This window comes from Periplaneta americana, chromosome 16 (assembly GCF_040183065.1).
Source record: "Periplaneta americana isolate PAMFEO1 chromosome 16, P.americana_PAMFEO1_priV1, whole genome shotgun sequence".
NCBI classification, from domain to species: Eukaryota; Metazoa; Arthropoda; class Insecta; order Blattodea; family Blattidae; genus Periplaneta; species Periplaneta americana.
In genome coordinates this window covers 77,461,581-77,485,634 of record NC_091132.1, presented here as the reverse complement: position 1 = coordinate 77,485,634, position 24,054 = coordinate 77,461,581, and the positions used below count along the sequence as shown (strand labels likewise).

General features: G+C 35.6%; 1 protein-coding gene across 1 annotated transcript in view; it reads right to left on the bottom strand.

Annotated features, from left to right (window-relative positions):
- Nucleotides 1-2,008: 2,008 nt before the first annotated feature.
- LOC138716501 (uncharacterized) overlaps nucleotides 2,009-24,054 on the bottom strand; it is an 81,899-nt gene continuing 59,853 nt past the window's right edge. Inside the window, exons 4-7 of the mRNA XM_069849643.1 lie at nucleotides 10,259-10,379; nucleotides 10,050-10,178; nucleotides 6,314-6,444; nucleotides 2,009-2,369 (exon numbers count right to left, since the gene is read on the bottom strand). Of these exons, the coding sequence (XP_069705744.1) occupies nucleotides 2,219-2,369; nucleotides 6,314-6,444; nucleotides 10,050-10,178; nucleotides 10,259-10,379 (532 nt within the window). The 3' untranslated portion in view covers nucleotides 2,009-2,218. The remainder of the gene's footprint in view (nucleotides 2,370-6,313; nucleotides 6,445-10,049; nucleotides 10,179-10,258; nucleotides 10,380-24,054) is intronic.

Here is a 24,054-nt window from a genome sequence, read left to right as displayed (position 1 = left end):
TCCACGATTGTGTACCGTTTACAAATCACGTAAGCATAAGCATGTCGCTTTGTTGGTAGAGCACTGGCTTAAGGCTCATTCACAATGAAAATTAAACATAACGTAAGCGTTAACTTAAGAATATAAATGTTACGGTAAAATCAAGAAGTCATATCATCATTCACGATGGGAACCTAAACATAACCGCAAGCATACTTGGTAACCATGGAAACATAACAACGACGCCATTTCCTCGTATTCTGTCGTATACTTCAGCGCTTCACGATTGTGTTCTGTTTGCAAATCACGTAGGCCTAAGCATAAGCATGAAAGTTTGGAGTTTGCAAACTTTCATGTTAACGTCTTACGGTAATGTTTATGTCAATGCTTATGTGAATCATTGTGAATGATCCCATTTGCTAGCCTGGGCGCAAACTTCTGTGTTTATGTTACGGTCATGTTTAATTTTCATTGTGAATGGGCCTTTAGAGTTTGCAAACTTTCATGTTAACGTCTAACGGCAATGTTTATGTGAATCATTATTATCAATGATCCCATTTGGTAACCTGGGCGCAAACTTCTGTGTTTATGTTACGGTTATGTTTAATTTTCATTGTGAATGGGCCCTAGTAATCTCCACCATCTTTAAACGTCCAAGCAATGATCTTCTTTTTGTCGGGATTACACTGCACCAATATTGTAAACACAAATCAACTGAGCTAGCATGAATACGGATATAATTCGGCGGTAGTATGTTTTCATAAAATGCTCCGTGCATACTGAAGGACGGCTTACGTCATCCAACTCTCTCCACTCATCTTAACGTCGCCTCCTCTAAACGATACGGACTAAACATTGTGTCTTTAGATATCAGCATGGTCTTCATTGGGAAACGAGACATGGAATTTGTGTCAAAGAGAGAAAAGAAGGATGTCATGGGAGTTACAAACGAACAATGTCAAGATAATTAAGTTTGATTGAAAAGCATTTATAGACTATGGGTGAATATTTTGGACACTTCCTCATGGACAAGCCATAAAATAAAATTAGTTAACTTACAGCATCAACAGGTAGTTACTAGACGCTTACTAGCTAAGCGTATTTATAAAATCATTTTAAGTTCACAAGTTTCTAAGTTATACAGTAAAATCCCTTGTATCCGGCACCCAAATAACCGGCAATATCAAAACAACGGCGCTTTTGGCTAGGCCAAAAAAAATAGTAATCATTCATGCGAAAGAGAAAGGTCTAACGAAGATATGAGTGGTTTTCGTAGATCGCACATGCCGCATATTGTGTTTACTCTTTACATTGTCCACGCGTGAAAACAAAGACAAAAAACCCGTTATGTCCCTAAGGGTGGCATCGGTACCTGTCACTTGGACCTTGCAAACAATGCGCAGAGACGATAATCTTTCAATTTAACATTTGAACTCGCCCGTTTCGAAGGGATGTTGGATGAGTCTAAATGCGAAAGTGTGAAATTCTCTGTTCCTACAGTGTGTAAAAATTTCATTCGAGTGATGGATAGTATCAAGGCTATTACTACTAAGCGCTGCTGTTGCACAATGGATTCCGCGAAACGCAGACGAAATGTTCTTACGCTCAAATCATCGAGCGCTACTTCATAGTCTTTATAGTTGCGAAGTTGGCTACACTGCTCTTCACATCACATGACTCACGTGACCGCCATTTAAAATTGTTATAAGGTTACGAAAACTTTTAGTATTTTTTACGCTATTATGTATTACTTTATTACAATAATTATTAACTAATGAATGTACATTACCGTATTCAGTATTTAATTTTAATTATCTATATGAAAATTACTAAATTTCAACATGGAAAAAAGTGTTTGGCAGTACAGTGTGTTTTTATATAACCTATAAACGTATTTTCCAATTATCCGGCAAAATCAGTTATCCAGCACTGGTATTGTCCCACAGTTGCCGGATACGAGGAATTATACCATAGTATTTTAACAGTACGAGGAGCAGCGAGGAAAAATAAAATTTTCTGAAAATTCCAGAAGTTATTCCTTTTATTTCAAACCGGATAACTGAACATATATTTATATGAGTTCTTTTCATGTATACATAACATTTCCATTTATTTTGAATAGGGAAATAACAACAATAAAGTTTGATTTTAGGAAAGGATGGGGAGTAATAAATAGGTAGGGGATTGTGCTTGGTTTTATTTGAGTGCAGATCTAAAAGTTTAGACAAGAATAAAATATTCAGTTGTTGGGTTTTGTAGCTGGCGCTGGATCCAGGTGTCCATGGCAACCGCGGTACAGCACTGCACAATCTACCCCCGCGAGTCCAGCCTTGCCAGCGTCTGCCACGAGCCGTGCCCAGCCTGTGTCCACAGATTTGGCCACTAGACGGCTGAAGAACAGTCAAACAATCTCTGTCTTACCACGCTGACGGCAATCGTGAAAAGAGACGAGAAGATGTACGACAGAATAGATTCGTAGAGATATGGTATCGTAAATAAATTAGAAAAGAATGAAGAACAGCGTTGAGGAACTCGAAAATATAGACGAGAAATGAGAAAAGATAATGCCAACGATGATGATGATGATGATGATGATGATAATAATAATAATAATAATAATAATAATAATAATAATAATAATAATAATAATAATAGACATATGTGCATCGGCTATGTATAATATCACATGTTATTTCGACATCAGGAACAAATTAAAAAATTGTCATTAGAAAACTAACTTCTTTGAATATGAAACAATTGATGTTAGTAACTCAGTGAGATCTACCAAATTTCGACGACTCCTACATTGGGAGTGAATTTAATTCATAAGATAAAATAATAATAATAATAATAATAATAATAATAATAATAATAATAATAATTTATTTAATCTGACAGGATTAAGGCCATAAGGCCTTCTCTTCCATCCTACCAGATAGCACATATAAATACAAAAAAAGAAATACAGACGCTGCTGAAAATAGTACAAATTAAATCAAATTCGATCTTTTGATCTTGAATAAGACATAGTGTGCCATTTTATAAGAATGACAATGGTAATGATTAGAGAGCGCATTTGGGGTTTGTAATCCGCAAGGTTAACTGCAACATCGACTATAGGCGTTGACTATGAGCAGCACGTGTATGTGCAGTGTAGTGTTCCCCTCGTACAGCCAGAACCACAACTAAACTTGGCGATACAGTTGTTTGAGCTACATATTTAAGTGTTCCGTGAATGCACTTTAAAATATTAAACCACCTATTGCTCACATTTCACATTAAGTTACCACGTTTACTTACAATATGTACAATTCAGTGTGCTACAGCATTATAATACACTTATTTACAATGAATTCATGCATTAAGAACATATAGAAAATTTATATTATGTTATTTTTTATAATTTTTTAATAGGCTAATTTATTGATCGATCAGCGCATTTTGCGCTATACAGATCATTTCTAAATAAAATATAAATACAATACATGACACTGAATTGAGAGCAGCCTAGATTGGGCTACTCAATGAACAAAAATAATTGTTAATAAATAATTATTTACATAGGTTGGTGTGATGACAAATTTTGATTATAATATGAGGTCCATTGGAAGTCGGCTCTTGATTCTGGTGGGAAATGTGAACTTCCTTCCGAGAGAGTAATGGATGGCGCCTGGAACATTTTCTAGGTTGTTATAGAACTTCTTAGATTGTGAATGAATAAACTGTTTGATTGTGTCAATACCAGTTTCTCTGTGTAGTTGGCTGTTACGGACAAACCAAGGAGAATTGAGTGAAATTCGTAGGACTTTATTTTGAAATGACTGGATGTGTTTAATTTCACTTATTGCAGCTCCTCCCCAGACAGGACAGGCGTAAAGTACTAAAGGTCGTAATAGAGATGTATAAAGTAGCATGCAATTTTGTAGCTTTAGAGATGATTTCTTGTTGAGGAGCGGATATAATTTAGCGAGTCTTGAGTAGTCAATTTAAGTTTGTTGTTGATGTGATGTTTCCATGATAGACGGCGATCTAAGTGCACTCCAAGATATTTTACAGCTTCATTCTTTGGTTTCCACGGTATCACGTTGGTTGTAAGATTTATGCATGGAGAATTAGCAACTTAGCACTGCTTTCCCCTCCTTCATGGTTGCAATGAACAACAATATAATTATTTCATCAGAGATAGAGACGTGAACCTCTTATGATATTCAGTTAGGCAATATTTATACCGTGAAAAACTTTTCTCTACAACGCATAATGTGACGGGCAGGGCCTGATTTAGGCAGGAACCAATGGTGCCTCTGCTCAGGGCCTCACGATTCTGGGGGCCTCAGAATCCAGGAACAAGTATTTTTTAATGAATTATGCAAATGAAATAGACAACAACTCTGCCAACTGAAATCAGAATTGAGGAAATAAGTAATTACGTAATTAATGATGTTAGAAAACGCATCAAAAATCACTTCATTATTTTAAGTTTAGATTGATAAGTTGATTGCAGAGTTTAATGTATTCAACTTCTAAAAGTTGGCAACCTTGTACAGATTATTCAAATTGTAACAGTATAACAGCAGGTCTATTTTAAACAATTAATAATGAATTCAGCAGCCAAAGTCAACAACACTGCCAGTTCTCATTGTATTAAATGTTAAAACAAATGCTAGTGCTTGTGTTCCTGGCAAGTTACCTAATTTTTGTTAATATAGGACTATTATCGGGGTGTAGTGGTAGTGTTAAAGAGTTTTTATAAGAATATCCAGAATTAAAAATGGAATTCCCAAGCAAATTTGAGTAAGTGCCATAAAAGAAAACGGAAAGATATTGAAATTTAACAACAGGAAAAACAATGCTGATTACTGAGCAAGTCTGTTTCTTCAGATGTTAATAGCTGTAACTCGTCTTTACACACTGAGACCTCTAGTTTAAAAAAGTTAAGAATATTTTAACACAGACTAATTAATAAAGATGTTGACAACAATCCGCCAGAACCACTAATTTGTGGAGAATCAAGGTATTTCGTGTATAAGCTTAAACTAGAATCTAGGAAAATGAACATTCCTTTGAAACTCCTAAATTACGGCACAGGTACTACAAGCAATACAATCAGCTCTGACCCTTTCTTGTGGCCACATTTAATCACTGATATCTTGTGGCAGTGATGTCAAAGCAAGCGCATTTTTCTGACCTTGACGGCGTGCGCGGGCATCAAGCGCTAAGTATGGAAGGATGAAGGGTTGTGTATATGAATAAGCAGCCTGTTGGATTAAGAAAACAGTGGTGTACATACTTCAAACGGAACGTGAAATTTTATGTTGTTATTTTTGTATGGCTTCTTTCTGTGTGATATTATCTATATTCTCTGTAAAACAAAAGTACTAACACCAGTTTCCTAATATTGCAGTTGTGTTTTAAATATTAATAACATAATAAAGAGTTAAGAAGGAATATTAACATAAATTCTATAGCAGTACAACTATACTGTACTAAGTGAATGAAATACATCATTCATAAAGAAAGTAATAGCCCAAAATAAAGAGATTGAGTATGACATGATAAGTTGGAATTTATATTGATGGTATCTTTAGCCTTATAAAAGTAATCAATAAACTAATCAAAACAATATTATAGTAAGAAGCAAAGTTACCTAGGTATATGTTTTAACTGTAACTAATATTCCATAACAAAACTCTTATCGCATTATGCTTTTAAGGTAATATTGGTGCGCAACTTCCTATCATCAGAATATTAAATTATTTTCTCGAAATCTGTTGAAGCTATAGAGCTGACGTTTTTACAAACACAGACATATATATTTTTTATGATGTAACAGTAATTGCTTTGTTAATTCATTTCCTTTTACTCTCGCCACGACCACGGCAATACGATAACAAAACAATATCCGACTTCCGCAAGATATTCAAGAACAAACTTAGGAAAAGATTTACAAACCAGTGATTTAAATACAAATTTCACTGTAAAATGAAAATGAAAAAAGAAACGAAGAGAAAGAGACAGAAAAAATACCGCCCCCCCCTGGAAATTACCGCCTTAGGAAACTGCCTAGGTTGCCCAGGCTTAAATCCGGCAACATCTATTGAAAAAAGTTGAAAGCCGGCGCCTGGATTTCTCCATTTAATCTGGTCTCTAATAGCAACATTTATTAAAATATGCAGAATATGTCTATAAATCGATAGTTTTTGGAACTTTTCTGTGTAACAGAGTTTCATTTTCATTGCAAACGATGTCGAAACCAAAGTAATTTCGGAATGTGTCTATAAAACGATAGTTATATTGAACTTTTGTCTGAGACTAGGAAAGTAGTTGCTGTACATACGTGAGGTAGCGGCCCAGGACTCGACCCGTGGAGCCCAGGTCGTGCGCGAGCTGCCGGTTAGTGGCGCACACGCTGTGCTGCATGCAGCGTACTTGTTTATCCTCCACCAGCAGCCAGTTCTTCTCGTCCAGCTGTAAAAAAACACGTCATTCAATTCTTTGTCACTCTGTCGCGACGCTACATAACATTTTTTACTCTTTTTAGAAATAATGCTTGACGGACGTAGAACAACGTTTTGACAAGTTTGAAAGATTTTAAAGGGGATAAAATATGTAATTACTAGAGTTGAACAACGATCGAGAAAGCAAGACTAACAGCGCCCTCAAAGCCGAAAACCCGCACGACAATATTGACTACATCGCGCCGTTCACATAAAGACTGCTTGTGAGCGTTTCAAGACTTCGGGAATTGTCGAGTCTCGAACGTCAAGCAGCCTAGAATCGCCACATTTACTTATACTCACAGACCAGACTGAACTTCTAGCTGTTTTGGCAACTGTTACATATGTATAAACAATCAATTAGCCTATTTGAAACATCATCTCTACCTTTCAGTGTATAATAATCCGTTCTCCAATTTTTATATAATTACTAGTCCCTTATTAAAAGGCCAGGAATTTTCTTTTCGTATGTTTGAGATTAAGTGTACAATCTCAAGTAAAATATATATATATATATATATATATATATATATATTAACGCTTTATTCAGCGGTATGTTTTATGTTTCTTAGAAATGCAAATTTATTTGAGGATTGTTTTTTTTTTTCTATTTATATAACCTTAGGTAATGTCTGATAATAGAACCAGAACATTTTGATAATTACGATACTGTTTTGTTTTGTCTCTATGTCTCAAACATTTATAATGTTATTTATTTCAATTATGTATGTTATTCAAAGTTACGAAATCTTTCCACGCTGATCAAATGCTATTTCGGGAATGAGAGCAAGATTCGAAGCGCACGAGAATAACGAGACGAGACTCGACAACTGCAACGAACACAGCGAACAAGAGCGTCAGTTAGTTGTTTTCATCTCTAGTAATTACAGCTATCGCAGAGAAAGAAGCGACTTCTAACGTCTCTAGAGAAGCACGTGAAACGTACAGGATCAGAGCGAGGTATTATTCCCCTTCCCTTCCCCAGAGGCAGGCAATAGATAGGCATTAAAGTCTTTGCCATATTATAATGTCCATGACTCCCACTTCTTTATAACAGAGACATATTGTCCATACCTGTGGAATAACGGTCAGCGCGTCTGGCCGCGAAACCAGGTGGCCCGGGTTCGAATCCCGGTCGGGGCAAGTTACCTGGTTGAGGTTTTTCCGGGGTTTTCCCTCAACCCAACACGAGCAAATGCTGGGTAACTTTCGGTGCTGGACCCCGGACTCATTTCACCGGCATTATCACCTTCATTTCATTCAGACGCTAAATAACCTAGATGTTGATACAGCGTCGTAAAATAACCCAATAAAATAAAATAAAATAAACAGAGACATATTATTATCATTTGTTGCGATTTAAACATCATCTTTGCCACGTTCCTAACAGCTTAATTTAACTGCAGTGACTTGATACCTAAAGATTATTTAATAAATGTTATTCCACATATACCTGTTATAAAACAGATCGATTTATTGAAAGGAGTTCTGTCGGACTAACATTTTCGCTCGATGCAATATCTAACAAAGGCTGGAAAAAAATTGACATTGTTTCAAATGATTAACTATAAAGTTCTGTCACTGTAGCATCCGAGATGCAATTGAGTGCAGTCAATTACTTGATAACCAAGGCACGTTTGCATATCCTTTGTCGGAAGTTGCAGGTGGCAGATACTATAAGTGCTAAAATTTAGCATACAAGAACCGTGGACGTTATAAAGTGACGAAGACTACAAAGCAATGTTTCGTTGCAATTATAAATCCGAACTTTTGCACAGCAACTAAACTCTACTACCCAACCTGATAACATTTTCGTTTTAGAACTGAAAATTATTAATAGACCCAACATGATATAAAATAAATACTTGAAACAAACAAATATCACGGAACAACACATACACCTGATTTAAATGAAGAGAGAAAAGTCACAAAACTAGGCTGAAGGGTTTGCAATGTCAATCAGATGTCTTTAATTTTTAAACCGTTTGTTTGATATGTTAAGAATAAGATAGGCTATGTGCAAATTTTCAACTCAATCAGACTGTTAGTTTCGAAGTTAATTTTACTTTAATTATGAAAATTGGTAATGTAATCAAAATGTTGCATGCTCATTACGTTTACAATGTGAAATCAGATTTAATTTTTAAATTGTTTGTTTGATATGTTAAGAATAAGATACGTGCAAATTTTCAGCTCAATCAGGCTGTTAGTTTCGAAGTTAATTATGAAAATTACTGATGTAATCAAAATGTTCCGTGTTCATTACACTTAAATACCTAAATACTTCAAGTTCGTATTTTTTATACGCACTCTGATTCACGTGCAATATATTAATGTTGAGAAAGTCATGATATCTAGACTAGCTTAGGCACAATAAATTTTTGAAAAGTAGACATTAATTTATTCATATTTTTTATTTACATAATACATTTCTAGCTACTAGTTTTCTAGATACTTAACATTCCTCAACGTTAGATCTGAGATAATATATGTCTGGACACGTACGAATATATTTTCATTGAATTTGGCTGAAACTGCACGTGCCTGAAGCATTTTGAACATCATAAATGTGGTTTCGAGAAAAAGACTGATTTGTAAAAAGAGATACAATACTGACATATAAAGCAGACCTATATAATAATCAACTCCTCAAGTGCCCATTTTCGTACAAAAAACCGAAACTTGATTTTTTTTTTGTGGTAAAAACTCAGTCTTACTGTCCCACGAAATTCATGGCTAAACGGTTTAATTTGCAAAAATCGAATCAAAACACTAACTATTCAGATTATTTTTACCTATCAGCTTGCATAGAAATCAGACATTTCTCTAAGGCCGTTATCGCAATAGAGCGCTGCAAACATTGGACAAAGACTACAGTGGACTCTCCTTATTGGTTATCCATCAACGAATACAGTACTGTACTTGCATTTTCTGCCCGCCCCGAGACTTGTGTATGCGCTTCTAGTACCACAGTGTGTTTCGACAGTTCCGTCTCACAAACGGCACAATTCTCAAATAGAAAAAGAAGAGTTCATAAAATCAGTGATCAATATGGATGTCCTAATCAATAAAATATTCTGTTTTCCTTTAACAAAAGTATCACTACAAGACACAGGACCAATTTCCATTCAAATAGCAAACCCATTTCTTAATGCCCGTATAGGGATGTGTCTAATTCTCCTACGTAAGCAGTCGAACTATAGGATGTCGAATTTGATTTCTGTCGAACTTAAGAGCTTCCACTGTATTTTTTTTCTTGCTTAACAGGCTTCATTGAAGGAAAAGTGTAGTAAAAGTTTTGTTAGCCTATTTAACATGTAGAATCATCTCTTAAATTTTGGTGCATCGGTATCCTTCCACCCTGTATATTATTACTTGTTAATAACTCACGACACCTTCCATATCTTCCACAATTTTTTATTATTCCGAGAAGTCAGTAAAGCTGTGGGTTTCGTGTCGTAGATTTACGGCACTAAAAACTGTATCCCTGATAGAGGTCTCCAGGCAAAATTTATCGATCATTTGTCGCCTAAGTTGAGTTTCCACACCGATGGATGCAATTATCAACATGCCTACCTTGGTGGGGAACGGGAGCGGAACATCTGGCACCTCATTCATGGAATAAAGCTGCGAGACGTCGCGGCGCCTACGCGACGTGATGACGCCCACCAAATTGTTGTTCTTGGACAGGTTGATCAGAGCACCCTGGAGGAGAACATTTAAAATTAATTAAAAGTTCTAATCTAAACGCTAACCCACTTCTCCATTCCTGGCGGGTTACCAACCTGCAGGCTGCTGAGGATGATCATGAAGGTTAGAAAACCGAAGGCGACGTCCCTCGGCTTGATGCCGTAGTCGTCATCGTCGTCATGGTGGTGGTGATGGTCATGATCGTGATCGTGATGTCTGGAAACAAATTCACAAAACAGAGTTATTGTACGTGTTATGCCCCAGGTTATAACTCCCCTGTAGCACTTTCTATATTTGTTTATGATCTATTACCATCTTAGGTAATATTTTAGAAATACTGTAACGCGCTTTAAAAGCGACGAATAGGCGACCATTCTGGTCTTACCCTGATGATGGAATTTGTGTGTAGTTCCGAAACGTTGGGAACATGAAGTTCCAGGTCACGGTGGATTAACCAAAAGCCTAATTCTAATCGCACTAATTATGCTAAAACCTATAACATGGTGGCTTGTCATGCAGTGAATGGTGAGAGACTATCAAGATGACAGCAAATGTTTCTGCAATTAGATCTGAATCGGGACGATCTCAAAACGATCACCTCTGCAGGCGCTGCCACAGAGAGATAGAACCCTTGCGCACGTTTTGGGATCCCGCTCTCACGGTGATTTATTAAGAAATACGCGTCATCATAACATTCGCTCCATTATAGCTGCAGCAATAAGAGACAATGACTTCAAGGTTTTCGAAGAAGTCCACAACCTAGCAGAAAATGGAAGCCACAGAAGAATCGATATAATTGCCTTAAAAAACAAAAGCAAAGGTTATTGACTCAACCATCAAGTTTGAAAGTCATCAGTCCCAGCCTTTAGAAGTTCATCAAGAAAAGCAGAGCATTTATACACCTACCATTTCATATTATAAAGAAAAATACGAACTCGACGATATAGAGGTAGTGGGCCTACTCATTGGCGCTAGAGGAACAATTCCAGGCTTTCTAGCAACATTTTGGAAATCTCTTTCTCTCCCAACATCTATTTTAAAAGAAATAACTATTGCCACTCTCAGGGGTTCCTTACAAATTTTTAAAAACCATTGCTATTACTTACCTTAATTACTGAACTTTTCAGGATTTTTCACCATTGTAAACTTTAATTGTCTTTAACTGAACATTGTATTTAATGCATTATATATATTTTTATTATGCTCTGGTTTTAAAAACCATTGCTATTATTTACCTTAGTTACTGAACTTTTCAGGATTTTTCACCGTTGTAAACTTTACTTGTCTTTAACTGAACATTGTATTTAATGAATTAAATAAATTTATTATCTGGTATGCTTTGTCTACGGGCAACCTCAAAATTGAGGAAGCATTAAAAATAAAAATAAATTCTGTAATTTCACAATTAAACATTGATAATGATATAACTTTCATCCACTATAATTCACCAAGAAGCACTACAGAGTAAAACAAAAAATATGAAAAATATTATGGAGTTGGTTGTTGACATCATAAACCAAATAAAATCGAAGTCATTGAAACATCGGCAATTCCGAAAACTCTTACAGGAAATGGGGGAAGAATGCCAGATTTGTCATTAATATTACACAGCTGTAAGGTACATTAGCCATAGAACAATATTTCGTCGATTTTTTGACACGCGGAAAATAATTTATGATTTTATGAAGGAAAAGGTGCAGGTAACAACAAATTTTAAGTACCGACAATTGTAGCCTATGTTTGAAAAATATTTCGCTGACCTAGGATTTCAATATATTAATAAATAATTAAGTGTTAATAGGGCATAGAAATTCCCTAGTTAGGGGACGAAAATTAGCTGCTAGATTTGGCATTCCTTGCCGAAATTTCAGAACACCTCAACAAATTAAATTGGTAGCTTCAAGGGTATAATAAAAATATAGTTAATATATTATACGACAGCATAAATTCTTTTCTTTTACTTACAGACGTATGGAAGCAAAATTTATCAGGAAAGAACACATTTAATTTTTCTTGCTTACACTCATTTAGCAATACTGTACACAAGATATAAAATTATTAGGCCTATATTACATTGACCTCTTGAATGAACTACAAATAGATTTTCGTAACAAAAGATTCCTTTAATTTAAAATAACTGAAACTGATTTTCTATTGCACGGAAATCCTGGCTTAGAAATAATGAAATTAAGGCCTGAATTAGAAGAGTAAATTGTATATTTCTTAAACGACATGTTTTTGGAAACCCAATATAAAGATTCCAAATTGCTAAACAAATTAAAATACGCTGATATGACGTCTCTTATGCAGTCAAAATCACAACCATGTTTGCCTCTACATTGTAGTCTATTATATATGAACAATTTTTTTTTACAAAAAATGAACATTCTAAAATCAAAAAGAACTCGTATTACAGATGAGCATCTTATTTCACAGTTAAAATTAGCCACATATAATTGTACTCCTGAATTTAATCAGTTAATTCAAATGCCATTTTTCTTTGAATTACTGTTCCGGTTTCGTTTTGTTATACTTTATCATTCATTGTTCTACGAAGTTTGTGAAAAATGACAAAGAAACTAAATTAAAACATATCAATAATAACCACGGTGTTCAACGTTGTACTTCTTAAATTTACAGTCTGGCACTGCACATTATATACCGTGCTAAGAGGAAGCGTACTCATACTCCTTTCATCCCTTCTATTTGAGTGCTGAGTTTGTTGCGTTCTGTTGGTGTATTCGGAAGATAAATTTTGCCGATGTATGATATAAGATAAGATTTTACAGCAAATCCTCATTGCTCACCAGTCCAAAATTTCATGTTTAAAAATTGCAACAATCAGGCCAAATAATCTCTCGTTTCTTAGGCCCACTTTGTAATTATACCAAGCATAAAAGCAAAGTGCTCTCATTCAACATTGCAACGCACTGCAGCCAAATAAATAAATACTAAAAATACTAGCCTACAAATAATCGCTTTTGTTATATTCGCGGAAATACACGTTTACTATAATGCGCTGGAAAAATACTATCTGTGTGCTTACCTATGTATAACTATTTGCCCTAAACTACTGAACAGATTTTACAAAATTGTACAGGTATACTATTATTTTGTTCTCGAATAGAAGATCTTGCAAAGCAGAAACATATATACAAGTAAGTTTGTCTATTTTGAGAAACTAATTTCTGAAACAGTTATTTTATTCATCTGTAAATATACAGATACGAGGTATCACTTTTTAGCCATCGATATGCAATATTATTTTAATGTCTTGTATATAGGCCTATTATACAAAATATCGCATACCTGAATCTCATACAGGTAACATTATGTCGAATCAAAATATATAAACTACTCCCCAATACACAAAATATACGTAAGATTGCTGTCTAACGGAGAAAGAAATATTATTATATGAGGGAAATCAGATCTCTAAGTTAGTGAATCCTTTAACGGACCAATAACACTAAAGATGTTTCTTGCAACGCGTCTTTCGGATTTATTGGTCCGTTAGCTAACGAAGGAATAAATGCGTTCTTGCAACCCACCAAATAACTTTATCCTTGAATAATGAACATAAAAATTGAAGGTATTAATTTAATTCTTCAAAATATTAATTTTTAATATTACTGACAATTTATTATTAGGAACAATCGTTTGCATCTCATCTACGTATAAAAGTCATATAAAACTTAAATTGACCGAAACTGTGTAATGCAAAATTATAATATGTTTCTTGGCCTAAATTTCTTTAATCCATCAATCAGATAGGGGTGGAGCCACAGTGAATTACAATGGCAGACAGAGTAATTATAATTATGTCTTCAAATTAATTCAACGATCAATGCGTACCAGGTACCCAGATGCTGAAGAAATTGGTCCTGTGTACTGGCAGTTTATTTATTTCCTCTGTTAAAAATTTACGTTTTACTATAAAAGAGAACAATTTTTTAAGTTGTAGCTATATTAAAGGTAGACCCTATGGGCCGTATTCATAGACATTATTAGCGCGGGCTTCCGGTGGATGATCAGCGAATTAACGTTTTTCGAATTCATAAACCAGTGTTAACGATATGATATGATATGAATCCCGTACAAGTAATCAGTCGATACCCAGGGCTAGTTTAGCACGCTCGTAGCGCGGGCTAGCGAAATGTCTATGAATAGCACCCTATATGTTGAACATATGCATAGCAGTCCGTATTAAAAGTGTATGGTAGTTGCTTATGTAATTTCCAATACATTTGATGTTATATTATGGACATTGAACTTGAATGTTATTCAGAATTTCAGTGATGTCCAAGGAGAAGTCGCTTGTAGCTACACATAAAAACAGACCATTAATTAATCGTGATCGTGCTTTGTTCTTGAGATATTTCATAAATGAGAAAGTTTTTTCGCCTAGGTAGGTTGCCCCGAACATAACCAGATATTTGAGTAAAACACCCCGCAGTATTTGAAGTCTTTTTGTATCTTTAGTGTCCCCCCCCTTCAAATTCTATTAATTCTTCCTTTTCAAACAAAATTCCAGTGCCAAAGAGAATTAAGATCTATCGCCTGAAGTTCCACTTGAGCATCCACATTATTTTTTTTTTAATAATTATTATTAATCTGATTATGTCCAGACGGAAATGAAAGGGTTTATACGTTGTTGTTCAGTCAACTATCCGAAGACAGGTCTGAATCTCACAAGTGGTACCAACAAAGCACCACTTATGAGGCAACTAGGACAGGGTAGGGTGGCCATTTTCTTTCCCCCTCCATTACATACATCACCGACTAGCTACATACTACATTAGTCACACTTCAGATGAATACAAACAATTGTTCTTCCTCTGACACATATCGTCAAGTGAGATGTACTTCCTGATAATAGATGTACATAGCAGCCAGAACCTCAGTCAGAGAAAGGTTATAAGTAGACTTCGTTGAATTGCCACACGCAGCATGCAATCAGGTTGCCGATGTACGGTAGTATAGAGGAGGTAAGCGACCGCCCCGTCTCGTATTATAATCAGTTCATATTAAGAGTTGTGACCGGTCCAAATAGATAGAGCTGCTACAGCTAATGTATACCTATGTAAGCACTTGTTTTTGCATTACTGTGGTTGGAATAGTCAAAGCTTAACATTTGTTCAGTGCAGACAAGAATTCAATCAAACATACTACAATGAGAGTGTTGCTGTTCCAAATAATTGCCCCTGGAATACTCTTACCCCCGCAGCCAGTCTTGACCCGTTGGGGAACGTGGTAGGATGCTGTTAATTATTATGCAGAGCATTACGGAAAAATAATGGAGGTAATTGATGCATTGGATAGCATAGAAGTTCCGCTGTTGGAGCTGTAAAATCATTGTCTTCTGAACAGCTATTGGAAGATATTCTGTTCATTGATTCTAATTTTAAAATCGTGTCCAAAAGCATCATCCTGTTAGAATCGTCTAAACTACAACTCTAAGAAGCCCTTAATACAGTGGATAAAGTATCACAAACCGTTATCCATTATAACAATTCATTAATTTCAGAAAAAGTGAAATGTAAGTTGAGAAACATTATTGCTAAAATTTCTGCCTATTCACAACTTCGTATTATAAATTATGTTTCTTGACACGACAAGACATCTGAAGTTGGTGTACTAAAAAGTAGTGACTTTCCGTTCTTCAAATATGTACGTATTACATCGTGTGATGTTGAACGTACATTTTCCCAAAATAAAAACTGTTTAAGTGACCATCGGAGGAGGTTACCTTGCAGTCGCTCAAAATGTACGTAACTCTTCACTGCAATGCACATATTCAAGGATGATGTGAGTATCTTACATTAAATTTTAAGAGTTTATATACCTCACTATAAAATAATTGTGTGTTTACATGTGTGGACATTTCCTACTTCAATGGTCATTCATTATATTTCTTGAATCCAGGATACAGGTTTTATTGTAACCGCAGTATACTGCTCAGAGTTTACATCAGAGGCATACTCCATCCTTTGCACGCCCCCTTCTCATACAGTCTACACCGCGTGCACAGTAAACCTTGTGATTATCGTGGCAATTCCACGAAGTCTAGTTATAAGTTTTACTTACTTACTTACTTACTTACTGACTTTTAAGGAACCCGGAGGTTCATTGCCGCCCTCACATAAGCCCGCCATTGGTCCCTATCCTCAGCAAGATTAATCCAGTCTCTACCATCATATCCCACCTCCCTCAAATCCATTTTAATATTATCTTCCCATCTACGTCTCGGGCTCCCCAAAGGTCTTTTTCCCTCCGGCCTCCCAACTAACACTCTATATGCATTTCTGGATTCGCCCATACGTGCTACATGCCCTGCCCATATCAAACGTCTGGATTTAATGTTCCTAATTATGTCAGGTGAAGAATACAATGCGTGCAGTTCTGTGTTGTGTAACTTTCTCCATTCTCCTGTAACTGCATCCTTGTTAGCGGTTATAAGTTATACACTATGAAATACGAGAAGAAGGCCTATCAGGTCTCTCAGGTATTATAATGGATGGACAGAAAAACTCGTGTGCTTGTGCAAACTGTTAATGCAGATCGTTATGTGACTATTCAAAATTGTGAAGTGGTCAATTGAGATTAAGGAATTTTCGTATCAACAGATCAACTTAGTTTCAGCAAGACGGTGCAACAGTACATACTGCAGCCATATCTATGACGGAAATGCGAAATTTGTTTGGAAATCCTGTCATATCGAGAAATGGAGGCATTCCCTGGCCTGCTCGTTATCCCGATTTAAGTTCATGTGATTTTTTGTGGGGTTTCCTAAAAAGTAAGGTATACAAACAAACCACGAAACATTGAACAACTGAAGATAGCAATTGGTGAAGAAATTTCAAACATGACAATCGAAATGTTGCAAAGTGTAATGAGAAATTTCGAAGAGCGATTACGAGAATGTATGCAAGTTGGTGGAGAGTATTTGAAGGATGTCATTTTTCAAGAAGTAGTGGTTACATGCAAATGGCATATTATGTACATATTCTATATTTCCCTACAGAAAATGTTAATTTAGTACAATATTTAAAGTTTCATTTCACTATTTAAAAATCTCCCGTTTCTTTGGCCCACTCTGTATAAAGTAAAGTAGAAAATAACTTTGTGGCTATTCACAATCGAAAGTATAATTCCGTGAAACATTCTGCATGTAATAGTCACAGGTAGTATGTGTAAATCGGTGTGTTATAATGTTACAAAATACCTACGCAATGTGTAAAATGTTTAATATAGATACGCAGTTCGCGGAATATTACATATTTCAAATTTTGCCTAGGTACTGAATGAAATTCCTCACAACATACAGTGGCTATGCGTAACATTTCATCCATGCGAGAGCAGAAATAGTGATATCGCTGTAGTCAGTTTCAACAGTCCAACTCATTCAATATGGTCAAATTTTTTTTTTATTTTAGTAGGTTATTTTACGACGCTTTATCAACATCTTAGGTTATTTAGGAATGATATGAAGGTGATAATGCCGGTGAAATGAGTCCAGGGTCCAATACCGAAAATTACCCAGCATTTGCTCATATTGGGTTGAGGGAAAACCCCGGAAAAAACTTCAACCAGGTAACTTGCCCCGACCGGGAATCGAACCCGGGCCACTGGTTTCGTAGATAGACGCGCTAACCGTTACTTCACAGGTGTGGACACGGTCATAGTTCTATTACATGTTTTTGTAGACAAAAATATCAAGATAACAAAAATGTATGCAAAAAAGAAAATGTTTTATGCAAATTAATTATAATTCCAGCTTACGTTTGTGCTACATGCCATTATATTTTTAAATGTCCGATAGTTCAAATAAATGCTGTCCAATCTTTTATCTTCCTCTAAATCTTTTACGAGTAGAAGGGAAATTGTCTCTCTGCCTGTATTCATACGCAGAATTATTGTTATTGGTTTGGTTTACCGACCTGTGATATGTGGAGCGGCCGGCGTTAATCTACCGTCTGCCGCCCACTCTGCCTCCTGATTCCCCTTCACTTTGAACGCTCGCATGTGTATTATGCAAGTGTGCCATTGTTGTGAGTGCGTCCTTGTAGGTCGAATCTACAGGGAGGAAGTGAAATAATCCTGCAGATTGAAAGGAGTGACAGGGTACACTTAAATTAATATAAACCTATGTTATAATTTGTGATTAAACGCAAGGTTAATTAGAAAATTAAGTTGGAAGGTTCAGCACCCTGGTAACATCGCCGCTAACACACTGCTCTTTCTTCTCGTAATACAGATGTAAGAGATCAACGAAATCAGGTCTGTCTCCCAAGGTGAACTTCCTTTCATCCCTCTCTCTCTGGCTACAACGCTACAAGTTGGTCGGATTGTTCAATGGCTTGAAATGAGTGGTTTTTTTTTAAATAAATTTACACGAAAACTATCCATGCTATTGGAATACGCCAGATGGATAAATGATTCTTCATTAGATTTTTTATCGATGCAGATAAAAATCATGACCTACTCCCGACAGTTATCGAATAAGAGGGTGTTAAAAATTTGGGAAAAAAAGCATTTTTTTTTCTGAGACCCTGTAGACGTTGGAAAAATGAAATCGAAACACTTTTCTTATATTAATTAAAATCCCTAAACATACCGTAAAATGCATGAGCAATCCATTTATGCATCGCTTGTCAGGCCGAGTCTCAAAGCTCAAATCTATACATGTTAATAACTAGCAACTAGCTGTCTTATAAACTACACACTAGAGAGCTTTGAACATGTATGCTGGAGTCGTGGACTTCTTGATAGACTATTTTTCTCAAAGCCGTGAAATTACGGTAGAGCACTAAATTAAGAAGGCAGTGTCCTAATGCAGTTTAATTACGAGTTATCAGCTGTTATATTTTTTAGAAATTCGAAATCTTTGTTTATAAACATTTTTCCAGTAAACAGTTCAAGAAACTTAATTCTCAGGTTTATGAACTGAATGGAAATTTCTTGATACCCTAGAACAGAAACGTAGAAAGATGTAGAATTGTAAAAGATGTTCAAAATATATCTATGAAAATTACGTTTGGCTATCAACAATCAAAATAAATGTGGAAAAGGTAAGGGCATGGATAAATATAATAGGATCCGAAACTGCGGTCAGCACCATCTGACGGAAGGGGGTTCAAATAAGATCAGCGCCCAACGTCGTGGGGTGGTGAACATTAGAACTACGTGTTGGGTAGATAACCCAGAGTTCTCTATTTATCCATTCGTTCGAGACGAACAGACGATGTTCGAGAAGACAAGATGGCAGCCAGAAACTTTCTAATGTGTGGACATAAAGTGATACTAGTGTATGTTAAACAGTATGTTTATGGACGTTGTAAAAATAGTGTTGTTGAATGTATTGCAAAGTAGTAATAACATGATAAATTGAACTAAGTAGTTTCTGCAGACTTTTCCATTGCGCTGTACACTCAATATCCAAATAATACAATCGCAATTATCTTACCTTTTGTTTTATTTTCTGTCTCTGTTTCGTTATATTTTAATTGGATAGTGTAAAATATATCGTCTCTTTTATCTTCCTGTTGGCTTCGGTAAGAATTTTCAGTGGAAGATGGTGTGAGAAATAAAAATGTAAATGTTTTATTTTAAATTGGGTCAGTTGTGAATATCGATGAGGGTGGGAGGGAAGGAATATTTTCTGCATAGGCTAACATTTTCGTCACTAGGTGCGCTGCTAAATGTATGGAGTAATTATTTATTGTTTTCGCTACTTGGTGCGCTGCTAGATGTAATAAGTTCTCCACCGTGCAACAGATGGCAGCAAGATGAGTTTCTACATTAGTGTCTCATGCTTGTGTTACGGGAAACTCAGTAAGTTTCGCATCCTATTACCCAAGGTAAGGGCCTGAAATATTACAATATTAAAAAAATGTAACGCAGATACCAACAATGTCAATGTTCCAAGTTAACGTGTTATTCCACATTGAACTCACATTTTATTTCCAAAGCATCATCCGATTTCATATCCCCAATTGTTAATGAGGTATCCATGTTTGTTTAGTGAACAAGTCAATAATCAAGCAAGCATTTTCGTTTACTAGCTACTACGGATTTGATTGCTATTCACCACGTAGCTTTGGATCGTAACTTCCGGCTATTTAGTCAATAATCTAGTTCACTTCAGCTGAAAATGTAGCTTTGAGACATGGCCTAAGTGTCGTGTTTGTCATGATTAGACTTGAGTGATGTACCTGTTAGAATCCTTTTAACACCGACATAGATGGAAATGTTAATAATCTAAACTTGTAAATGTTTTGTGTAGATTCAACATGGGATTCATCAATATGCAGCGAACAACTGAACTATGTGACAGTTCACGCAATTCTAGCTTTTGTCTTCGCTTGTGCACCTCGTTTCTCACACTTCTTGGATGTGATTTTAAAGTGACGTTAGCAGTTAATTCAAGATGACGTCTAATGGTTTCTTTGCAGCGGCCTTTAACGAGGTTACGAACCCCTGCGTCTTGTCACAAAGCGAATTCAATTGACTCCCAGACTGTCTACCAGACAGCTTCACAAATGACGAGGGCTGTACCTTCACTACGTCCCTAGACGCTCCAGTTATTCAGTCAATATCCAATTAAAAGACATGAGTAATTTTAGAAATAGATTATTTATCTTTAAATCAGAGTATCTGTGTGATAGATAATGACCGTCTACATTATTAAGAATATTCGTCGAACTATTTTTTCGAAAAAAGGAAAGGAAGGCGGACAATAGCAACAATAGTTGGTTTTTTATAGACCTAATTTGAAAATTGAAGTTAGCTTAAACAGACATGCATCGCCGTGCATGACGGTCTGCGTTGTTTGTGATCAATACATTGGACAAATATAGGCAACGCGTTCTATTCCATAGTTTACTTAGAACACAGTTATTATTATAATTGAAGAGTGTGACTCCAAAACACGTTAAGTCCATTTTTATGAAAGAACTGGGCCAGTTTTTTTATTCTCCGGTCTACGGATTGAGTGAGTTTTCAAGTGACATACACAATAATACAAATATTTTTAGACAAGGATTGGCGTTGTTGGAAGAAAAGAAGCTTAAAATACGGGGTTATTAGTAAGTCCGTGAAACATTTTGAAGTTTAATTCAAGAGCCTCCACAACCAATTAAAAACTTAGTTAGGTACATACGTTTTAAATAATATAGGGCAGTACAACACATTATTTCAAATGGTATCGTTTGGTGACAAAGTCTTCTTCCAGCTGAGAGTAACGACCTTCAGTGCTTACAAATATATTCTATTTCAGACGCTATTGGATTTAACATAATACCAAGCTTAAAAGTAGAATAAAAACGGACTACTGGTATACCCACACATTTTAAACACGCACATGACCACAGACGCTGAAGCGTGTATAAATAAAGTTAACAAAGAAAAAAAATGCAGTGAGGTCAACATAAAAAATTATCTCGTACACAATCCACTCTAAGTTGACATTAATTTGGAGTGATTTATTAAAGGATGCATTCAAGATTAATTTAGAAAAATCTTAAATGAATTATCCTTGCACAAAAACGGATGTTCTCTGTACCAAATAATCCTATTTTAATTATTTTAATATAATAACAATTGAGGAACATGTTAAATGAATTATCCTTGCACCAAATGAGTGCTCTCTGGACCAAAATGATCATATTTTAATTATTTAAATACATTTTAAATTAAGTAACATATTAAACTATTTATCCTTCCATGAAACACGAATGTTCCCTGAATCAAATGTCCTATTTTAATTATGTAATTAGTTTTTATTTATTTCTGACGGGTGCAGCGAAGCGCAAGGTAACAAATAACAATAACAATAGTAACAAATAAAGTATACAACATATCATGGTCATTGACATGCCGATAGAGAGAGAAACTCTCCACATTTTTTTTAATAAGAAAAGCCCGCTCTTAGTTGCCATGATTTATCGCTAGGTGGCAATAGTCATCAATAATGGCCAAATGGCATTATTATTATTATTATTATTATTATTATTATTATTATTATTATTATTATTATTATTACTATTACTATTACTATTACTATTACTATTACTATTACTATTACTATTACTATTACTATTACTATTATTATTATTATTATTCCTATATAGGTAAATTTAATAGACATTACTTTAATTCTAATACTGTAATTCTCCAACTCAATAAACTCATACCTACATTATGGACCTCAATTCCAAGCGGCGCAGGAGACGCCCTATAGTAGTCTATCTGTCTCGATTTTGAAACAACCACTCTTGTATCTTGTACTTAAACGACATCCACAAGACCCACAAGTTGGTAAGTACTCCGTGTTCAGAAATCTGATCAGAAGCTTGGTAGCAGCTAAAGGAAAGTAAAAGCTCGTTGTCGCCGGAAGTGGGCAACAGACATCCCTCGAATACGAAATCGCCTTACCTTGCACTAACTACAATGATGGCTTCCCGCATTTCCGACCAACCTCTTTTACCTTCCGCTTGGTCAGGGAGTTCGTACGGACATAGCCTGGGACTGAATTCACTGCACCAGCGAAATAATTAAATCACAGTCCATCTCAAGCGCCTTGTTACGTTTCGTAAATACTAATTTTTGCTCCGGTATTTTAAAGTATATCTCAGGACATTGATAGAGTTTCGTATTTACGTGGAAGGTTTTCTATCATAACTGAATCATTTAGTCGAGCAAGTAATTGAAGGGTCCAGAGCCATAGCGCCATTTATTAAAAACGGAAAAAGCAAGGGTTAAAGTTAAGTGAATACCATAGTTTAATGAATATTGACGTATCATTTAGTTTTAATGTGTATACTTTATATTACTTGCTATATGTTTCCATTGAATTATGGTAACCCTTGTTTTCTAAGGTTTTAATAAATGGCGCTTGGCCCACTATGGTTCTGAACCCTTCAATTATCAAGTCATTTTTAAGAAACTGCCTTGAATAAAATGTGGTTTGTGTAACTATTCTTCAGAAGATTTATTGAGAAGTTAAACTTTTCCTTTGAGTTCAAATTATCTACAATGTTATTAAAATCCCGTTTTTCTTCTTCTTCTTCTTCTTCTTCTTTTTTACTTTATGGCAGAAATTGGCTGTTCCGACTTCAAAGATCCCGCCAATTCTTTCCTTTGTTTATTCGTCCTAACAGGTCTACCAGTAGTATATTCTGAAGCTTGCTTACGAAGTTTATTTCTATCCTATTTACAGTATCTGGCCACATTAATAGAATCAGCCACCTACGTGGCTCAGTCGGTTTAGGCGCTTGCCTGCTGGACTGAAGTTGCGTTCGGGCGCGGGTTCGATCCCCGCTTGGGCCGATTACCTGGTTGGGTTTTTTCCGAAGTTTTACCCAACCGTAATGTGAATGCAAGGTAATCTATGGCGAATCCTCGGCCTTATCTCGCCAAATATCATCTCGCTATCACCAATCTCATCGAAGCTAAATAACCTAGTAATTGGTAGAGCGTCGTTAAATAACCAATAAAATAAAAAATTAATAGAAGCACCTATAATTTTTTCAAATACTTTATATTTTAATTATAGACTATATTTACTATAATTTTATATATAAAATGCATCTAACAAAGTTTGAACAATATTTACTTGTTCAGATTACAAAGCAACAGATATGCATGACGAGGAGCCTTGTCACACTGTTAAAAGAGTGAAAATCTTTCTGTCAGGAAAACATCCCTTTTTGCCTTGGCCCGAAAATTCTCCAGGTTTGAACCCAATCGAGAATTTGTGGAAAAGAAAATGCCGGAACAGGTTATTGTTGTTTAGTCAATTGTCCTAAGACAAGTCTGAACCTAAAAATTGATACCAAGAAGGCACCACTTATGAGACAACTAGACCAGGAGGAAATGGAGTAGGGTGGCC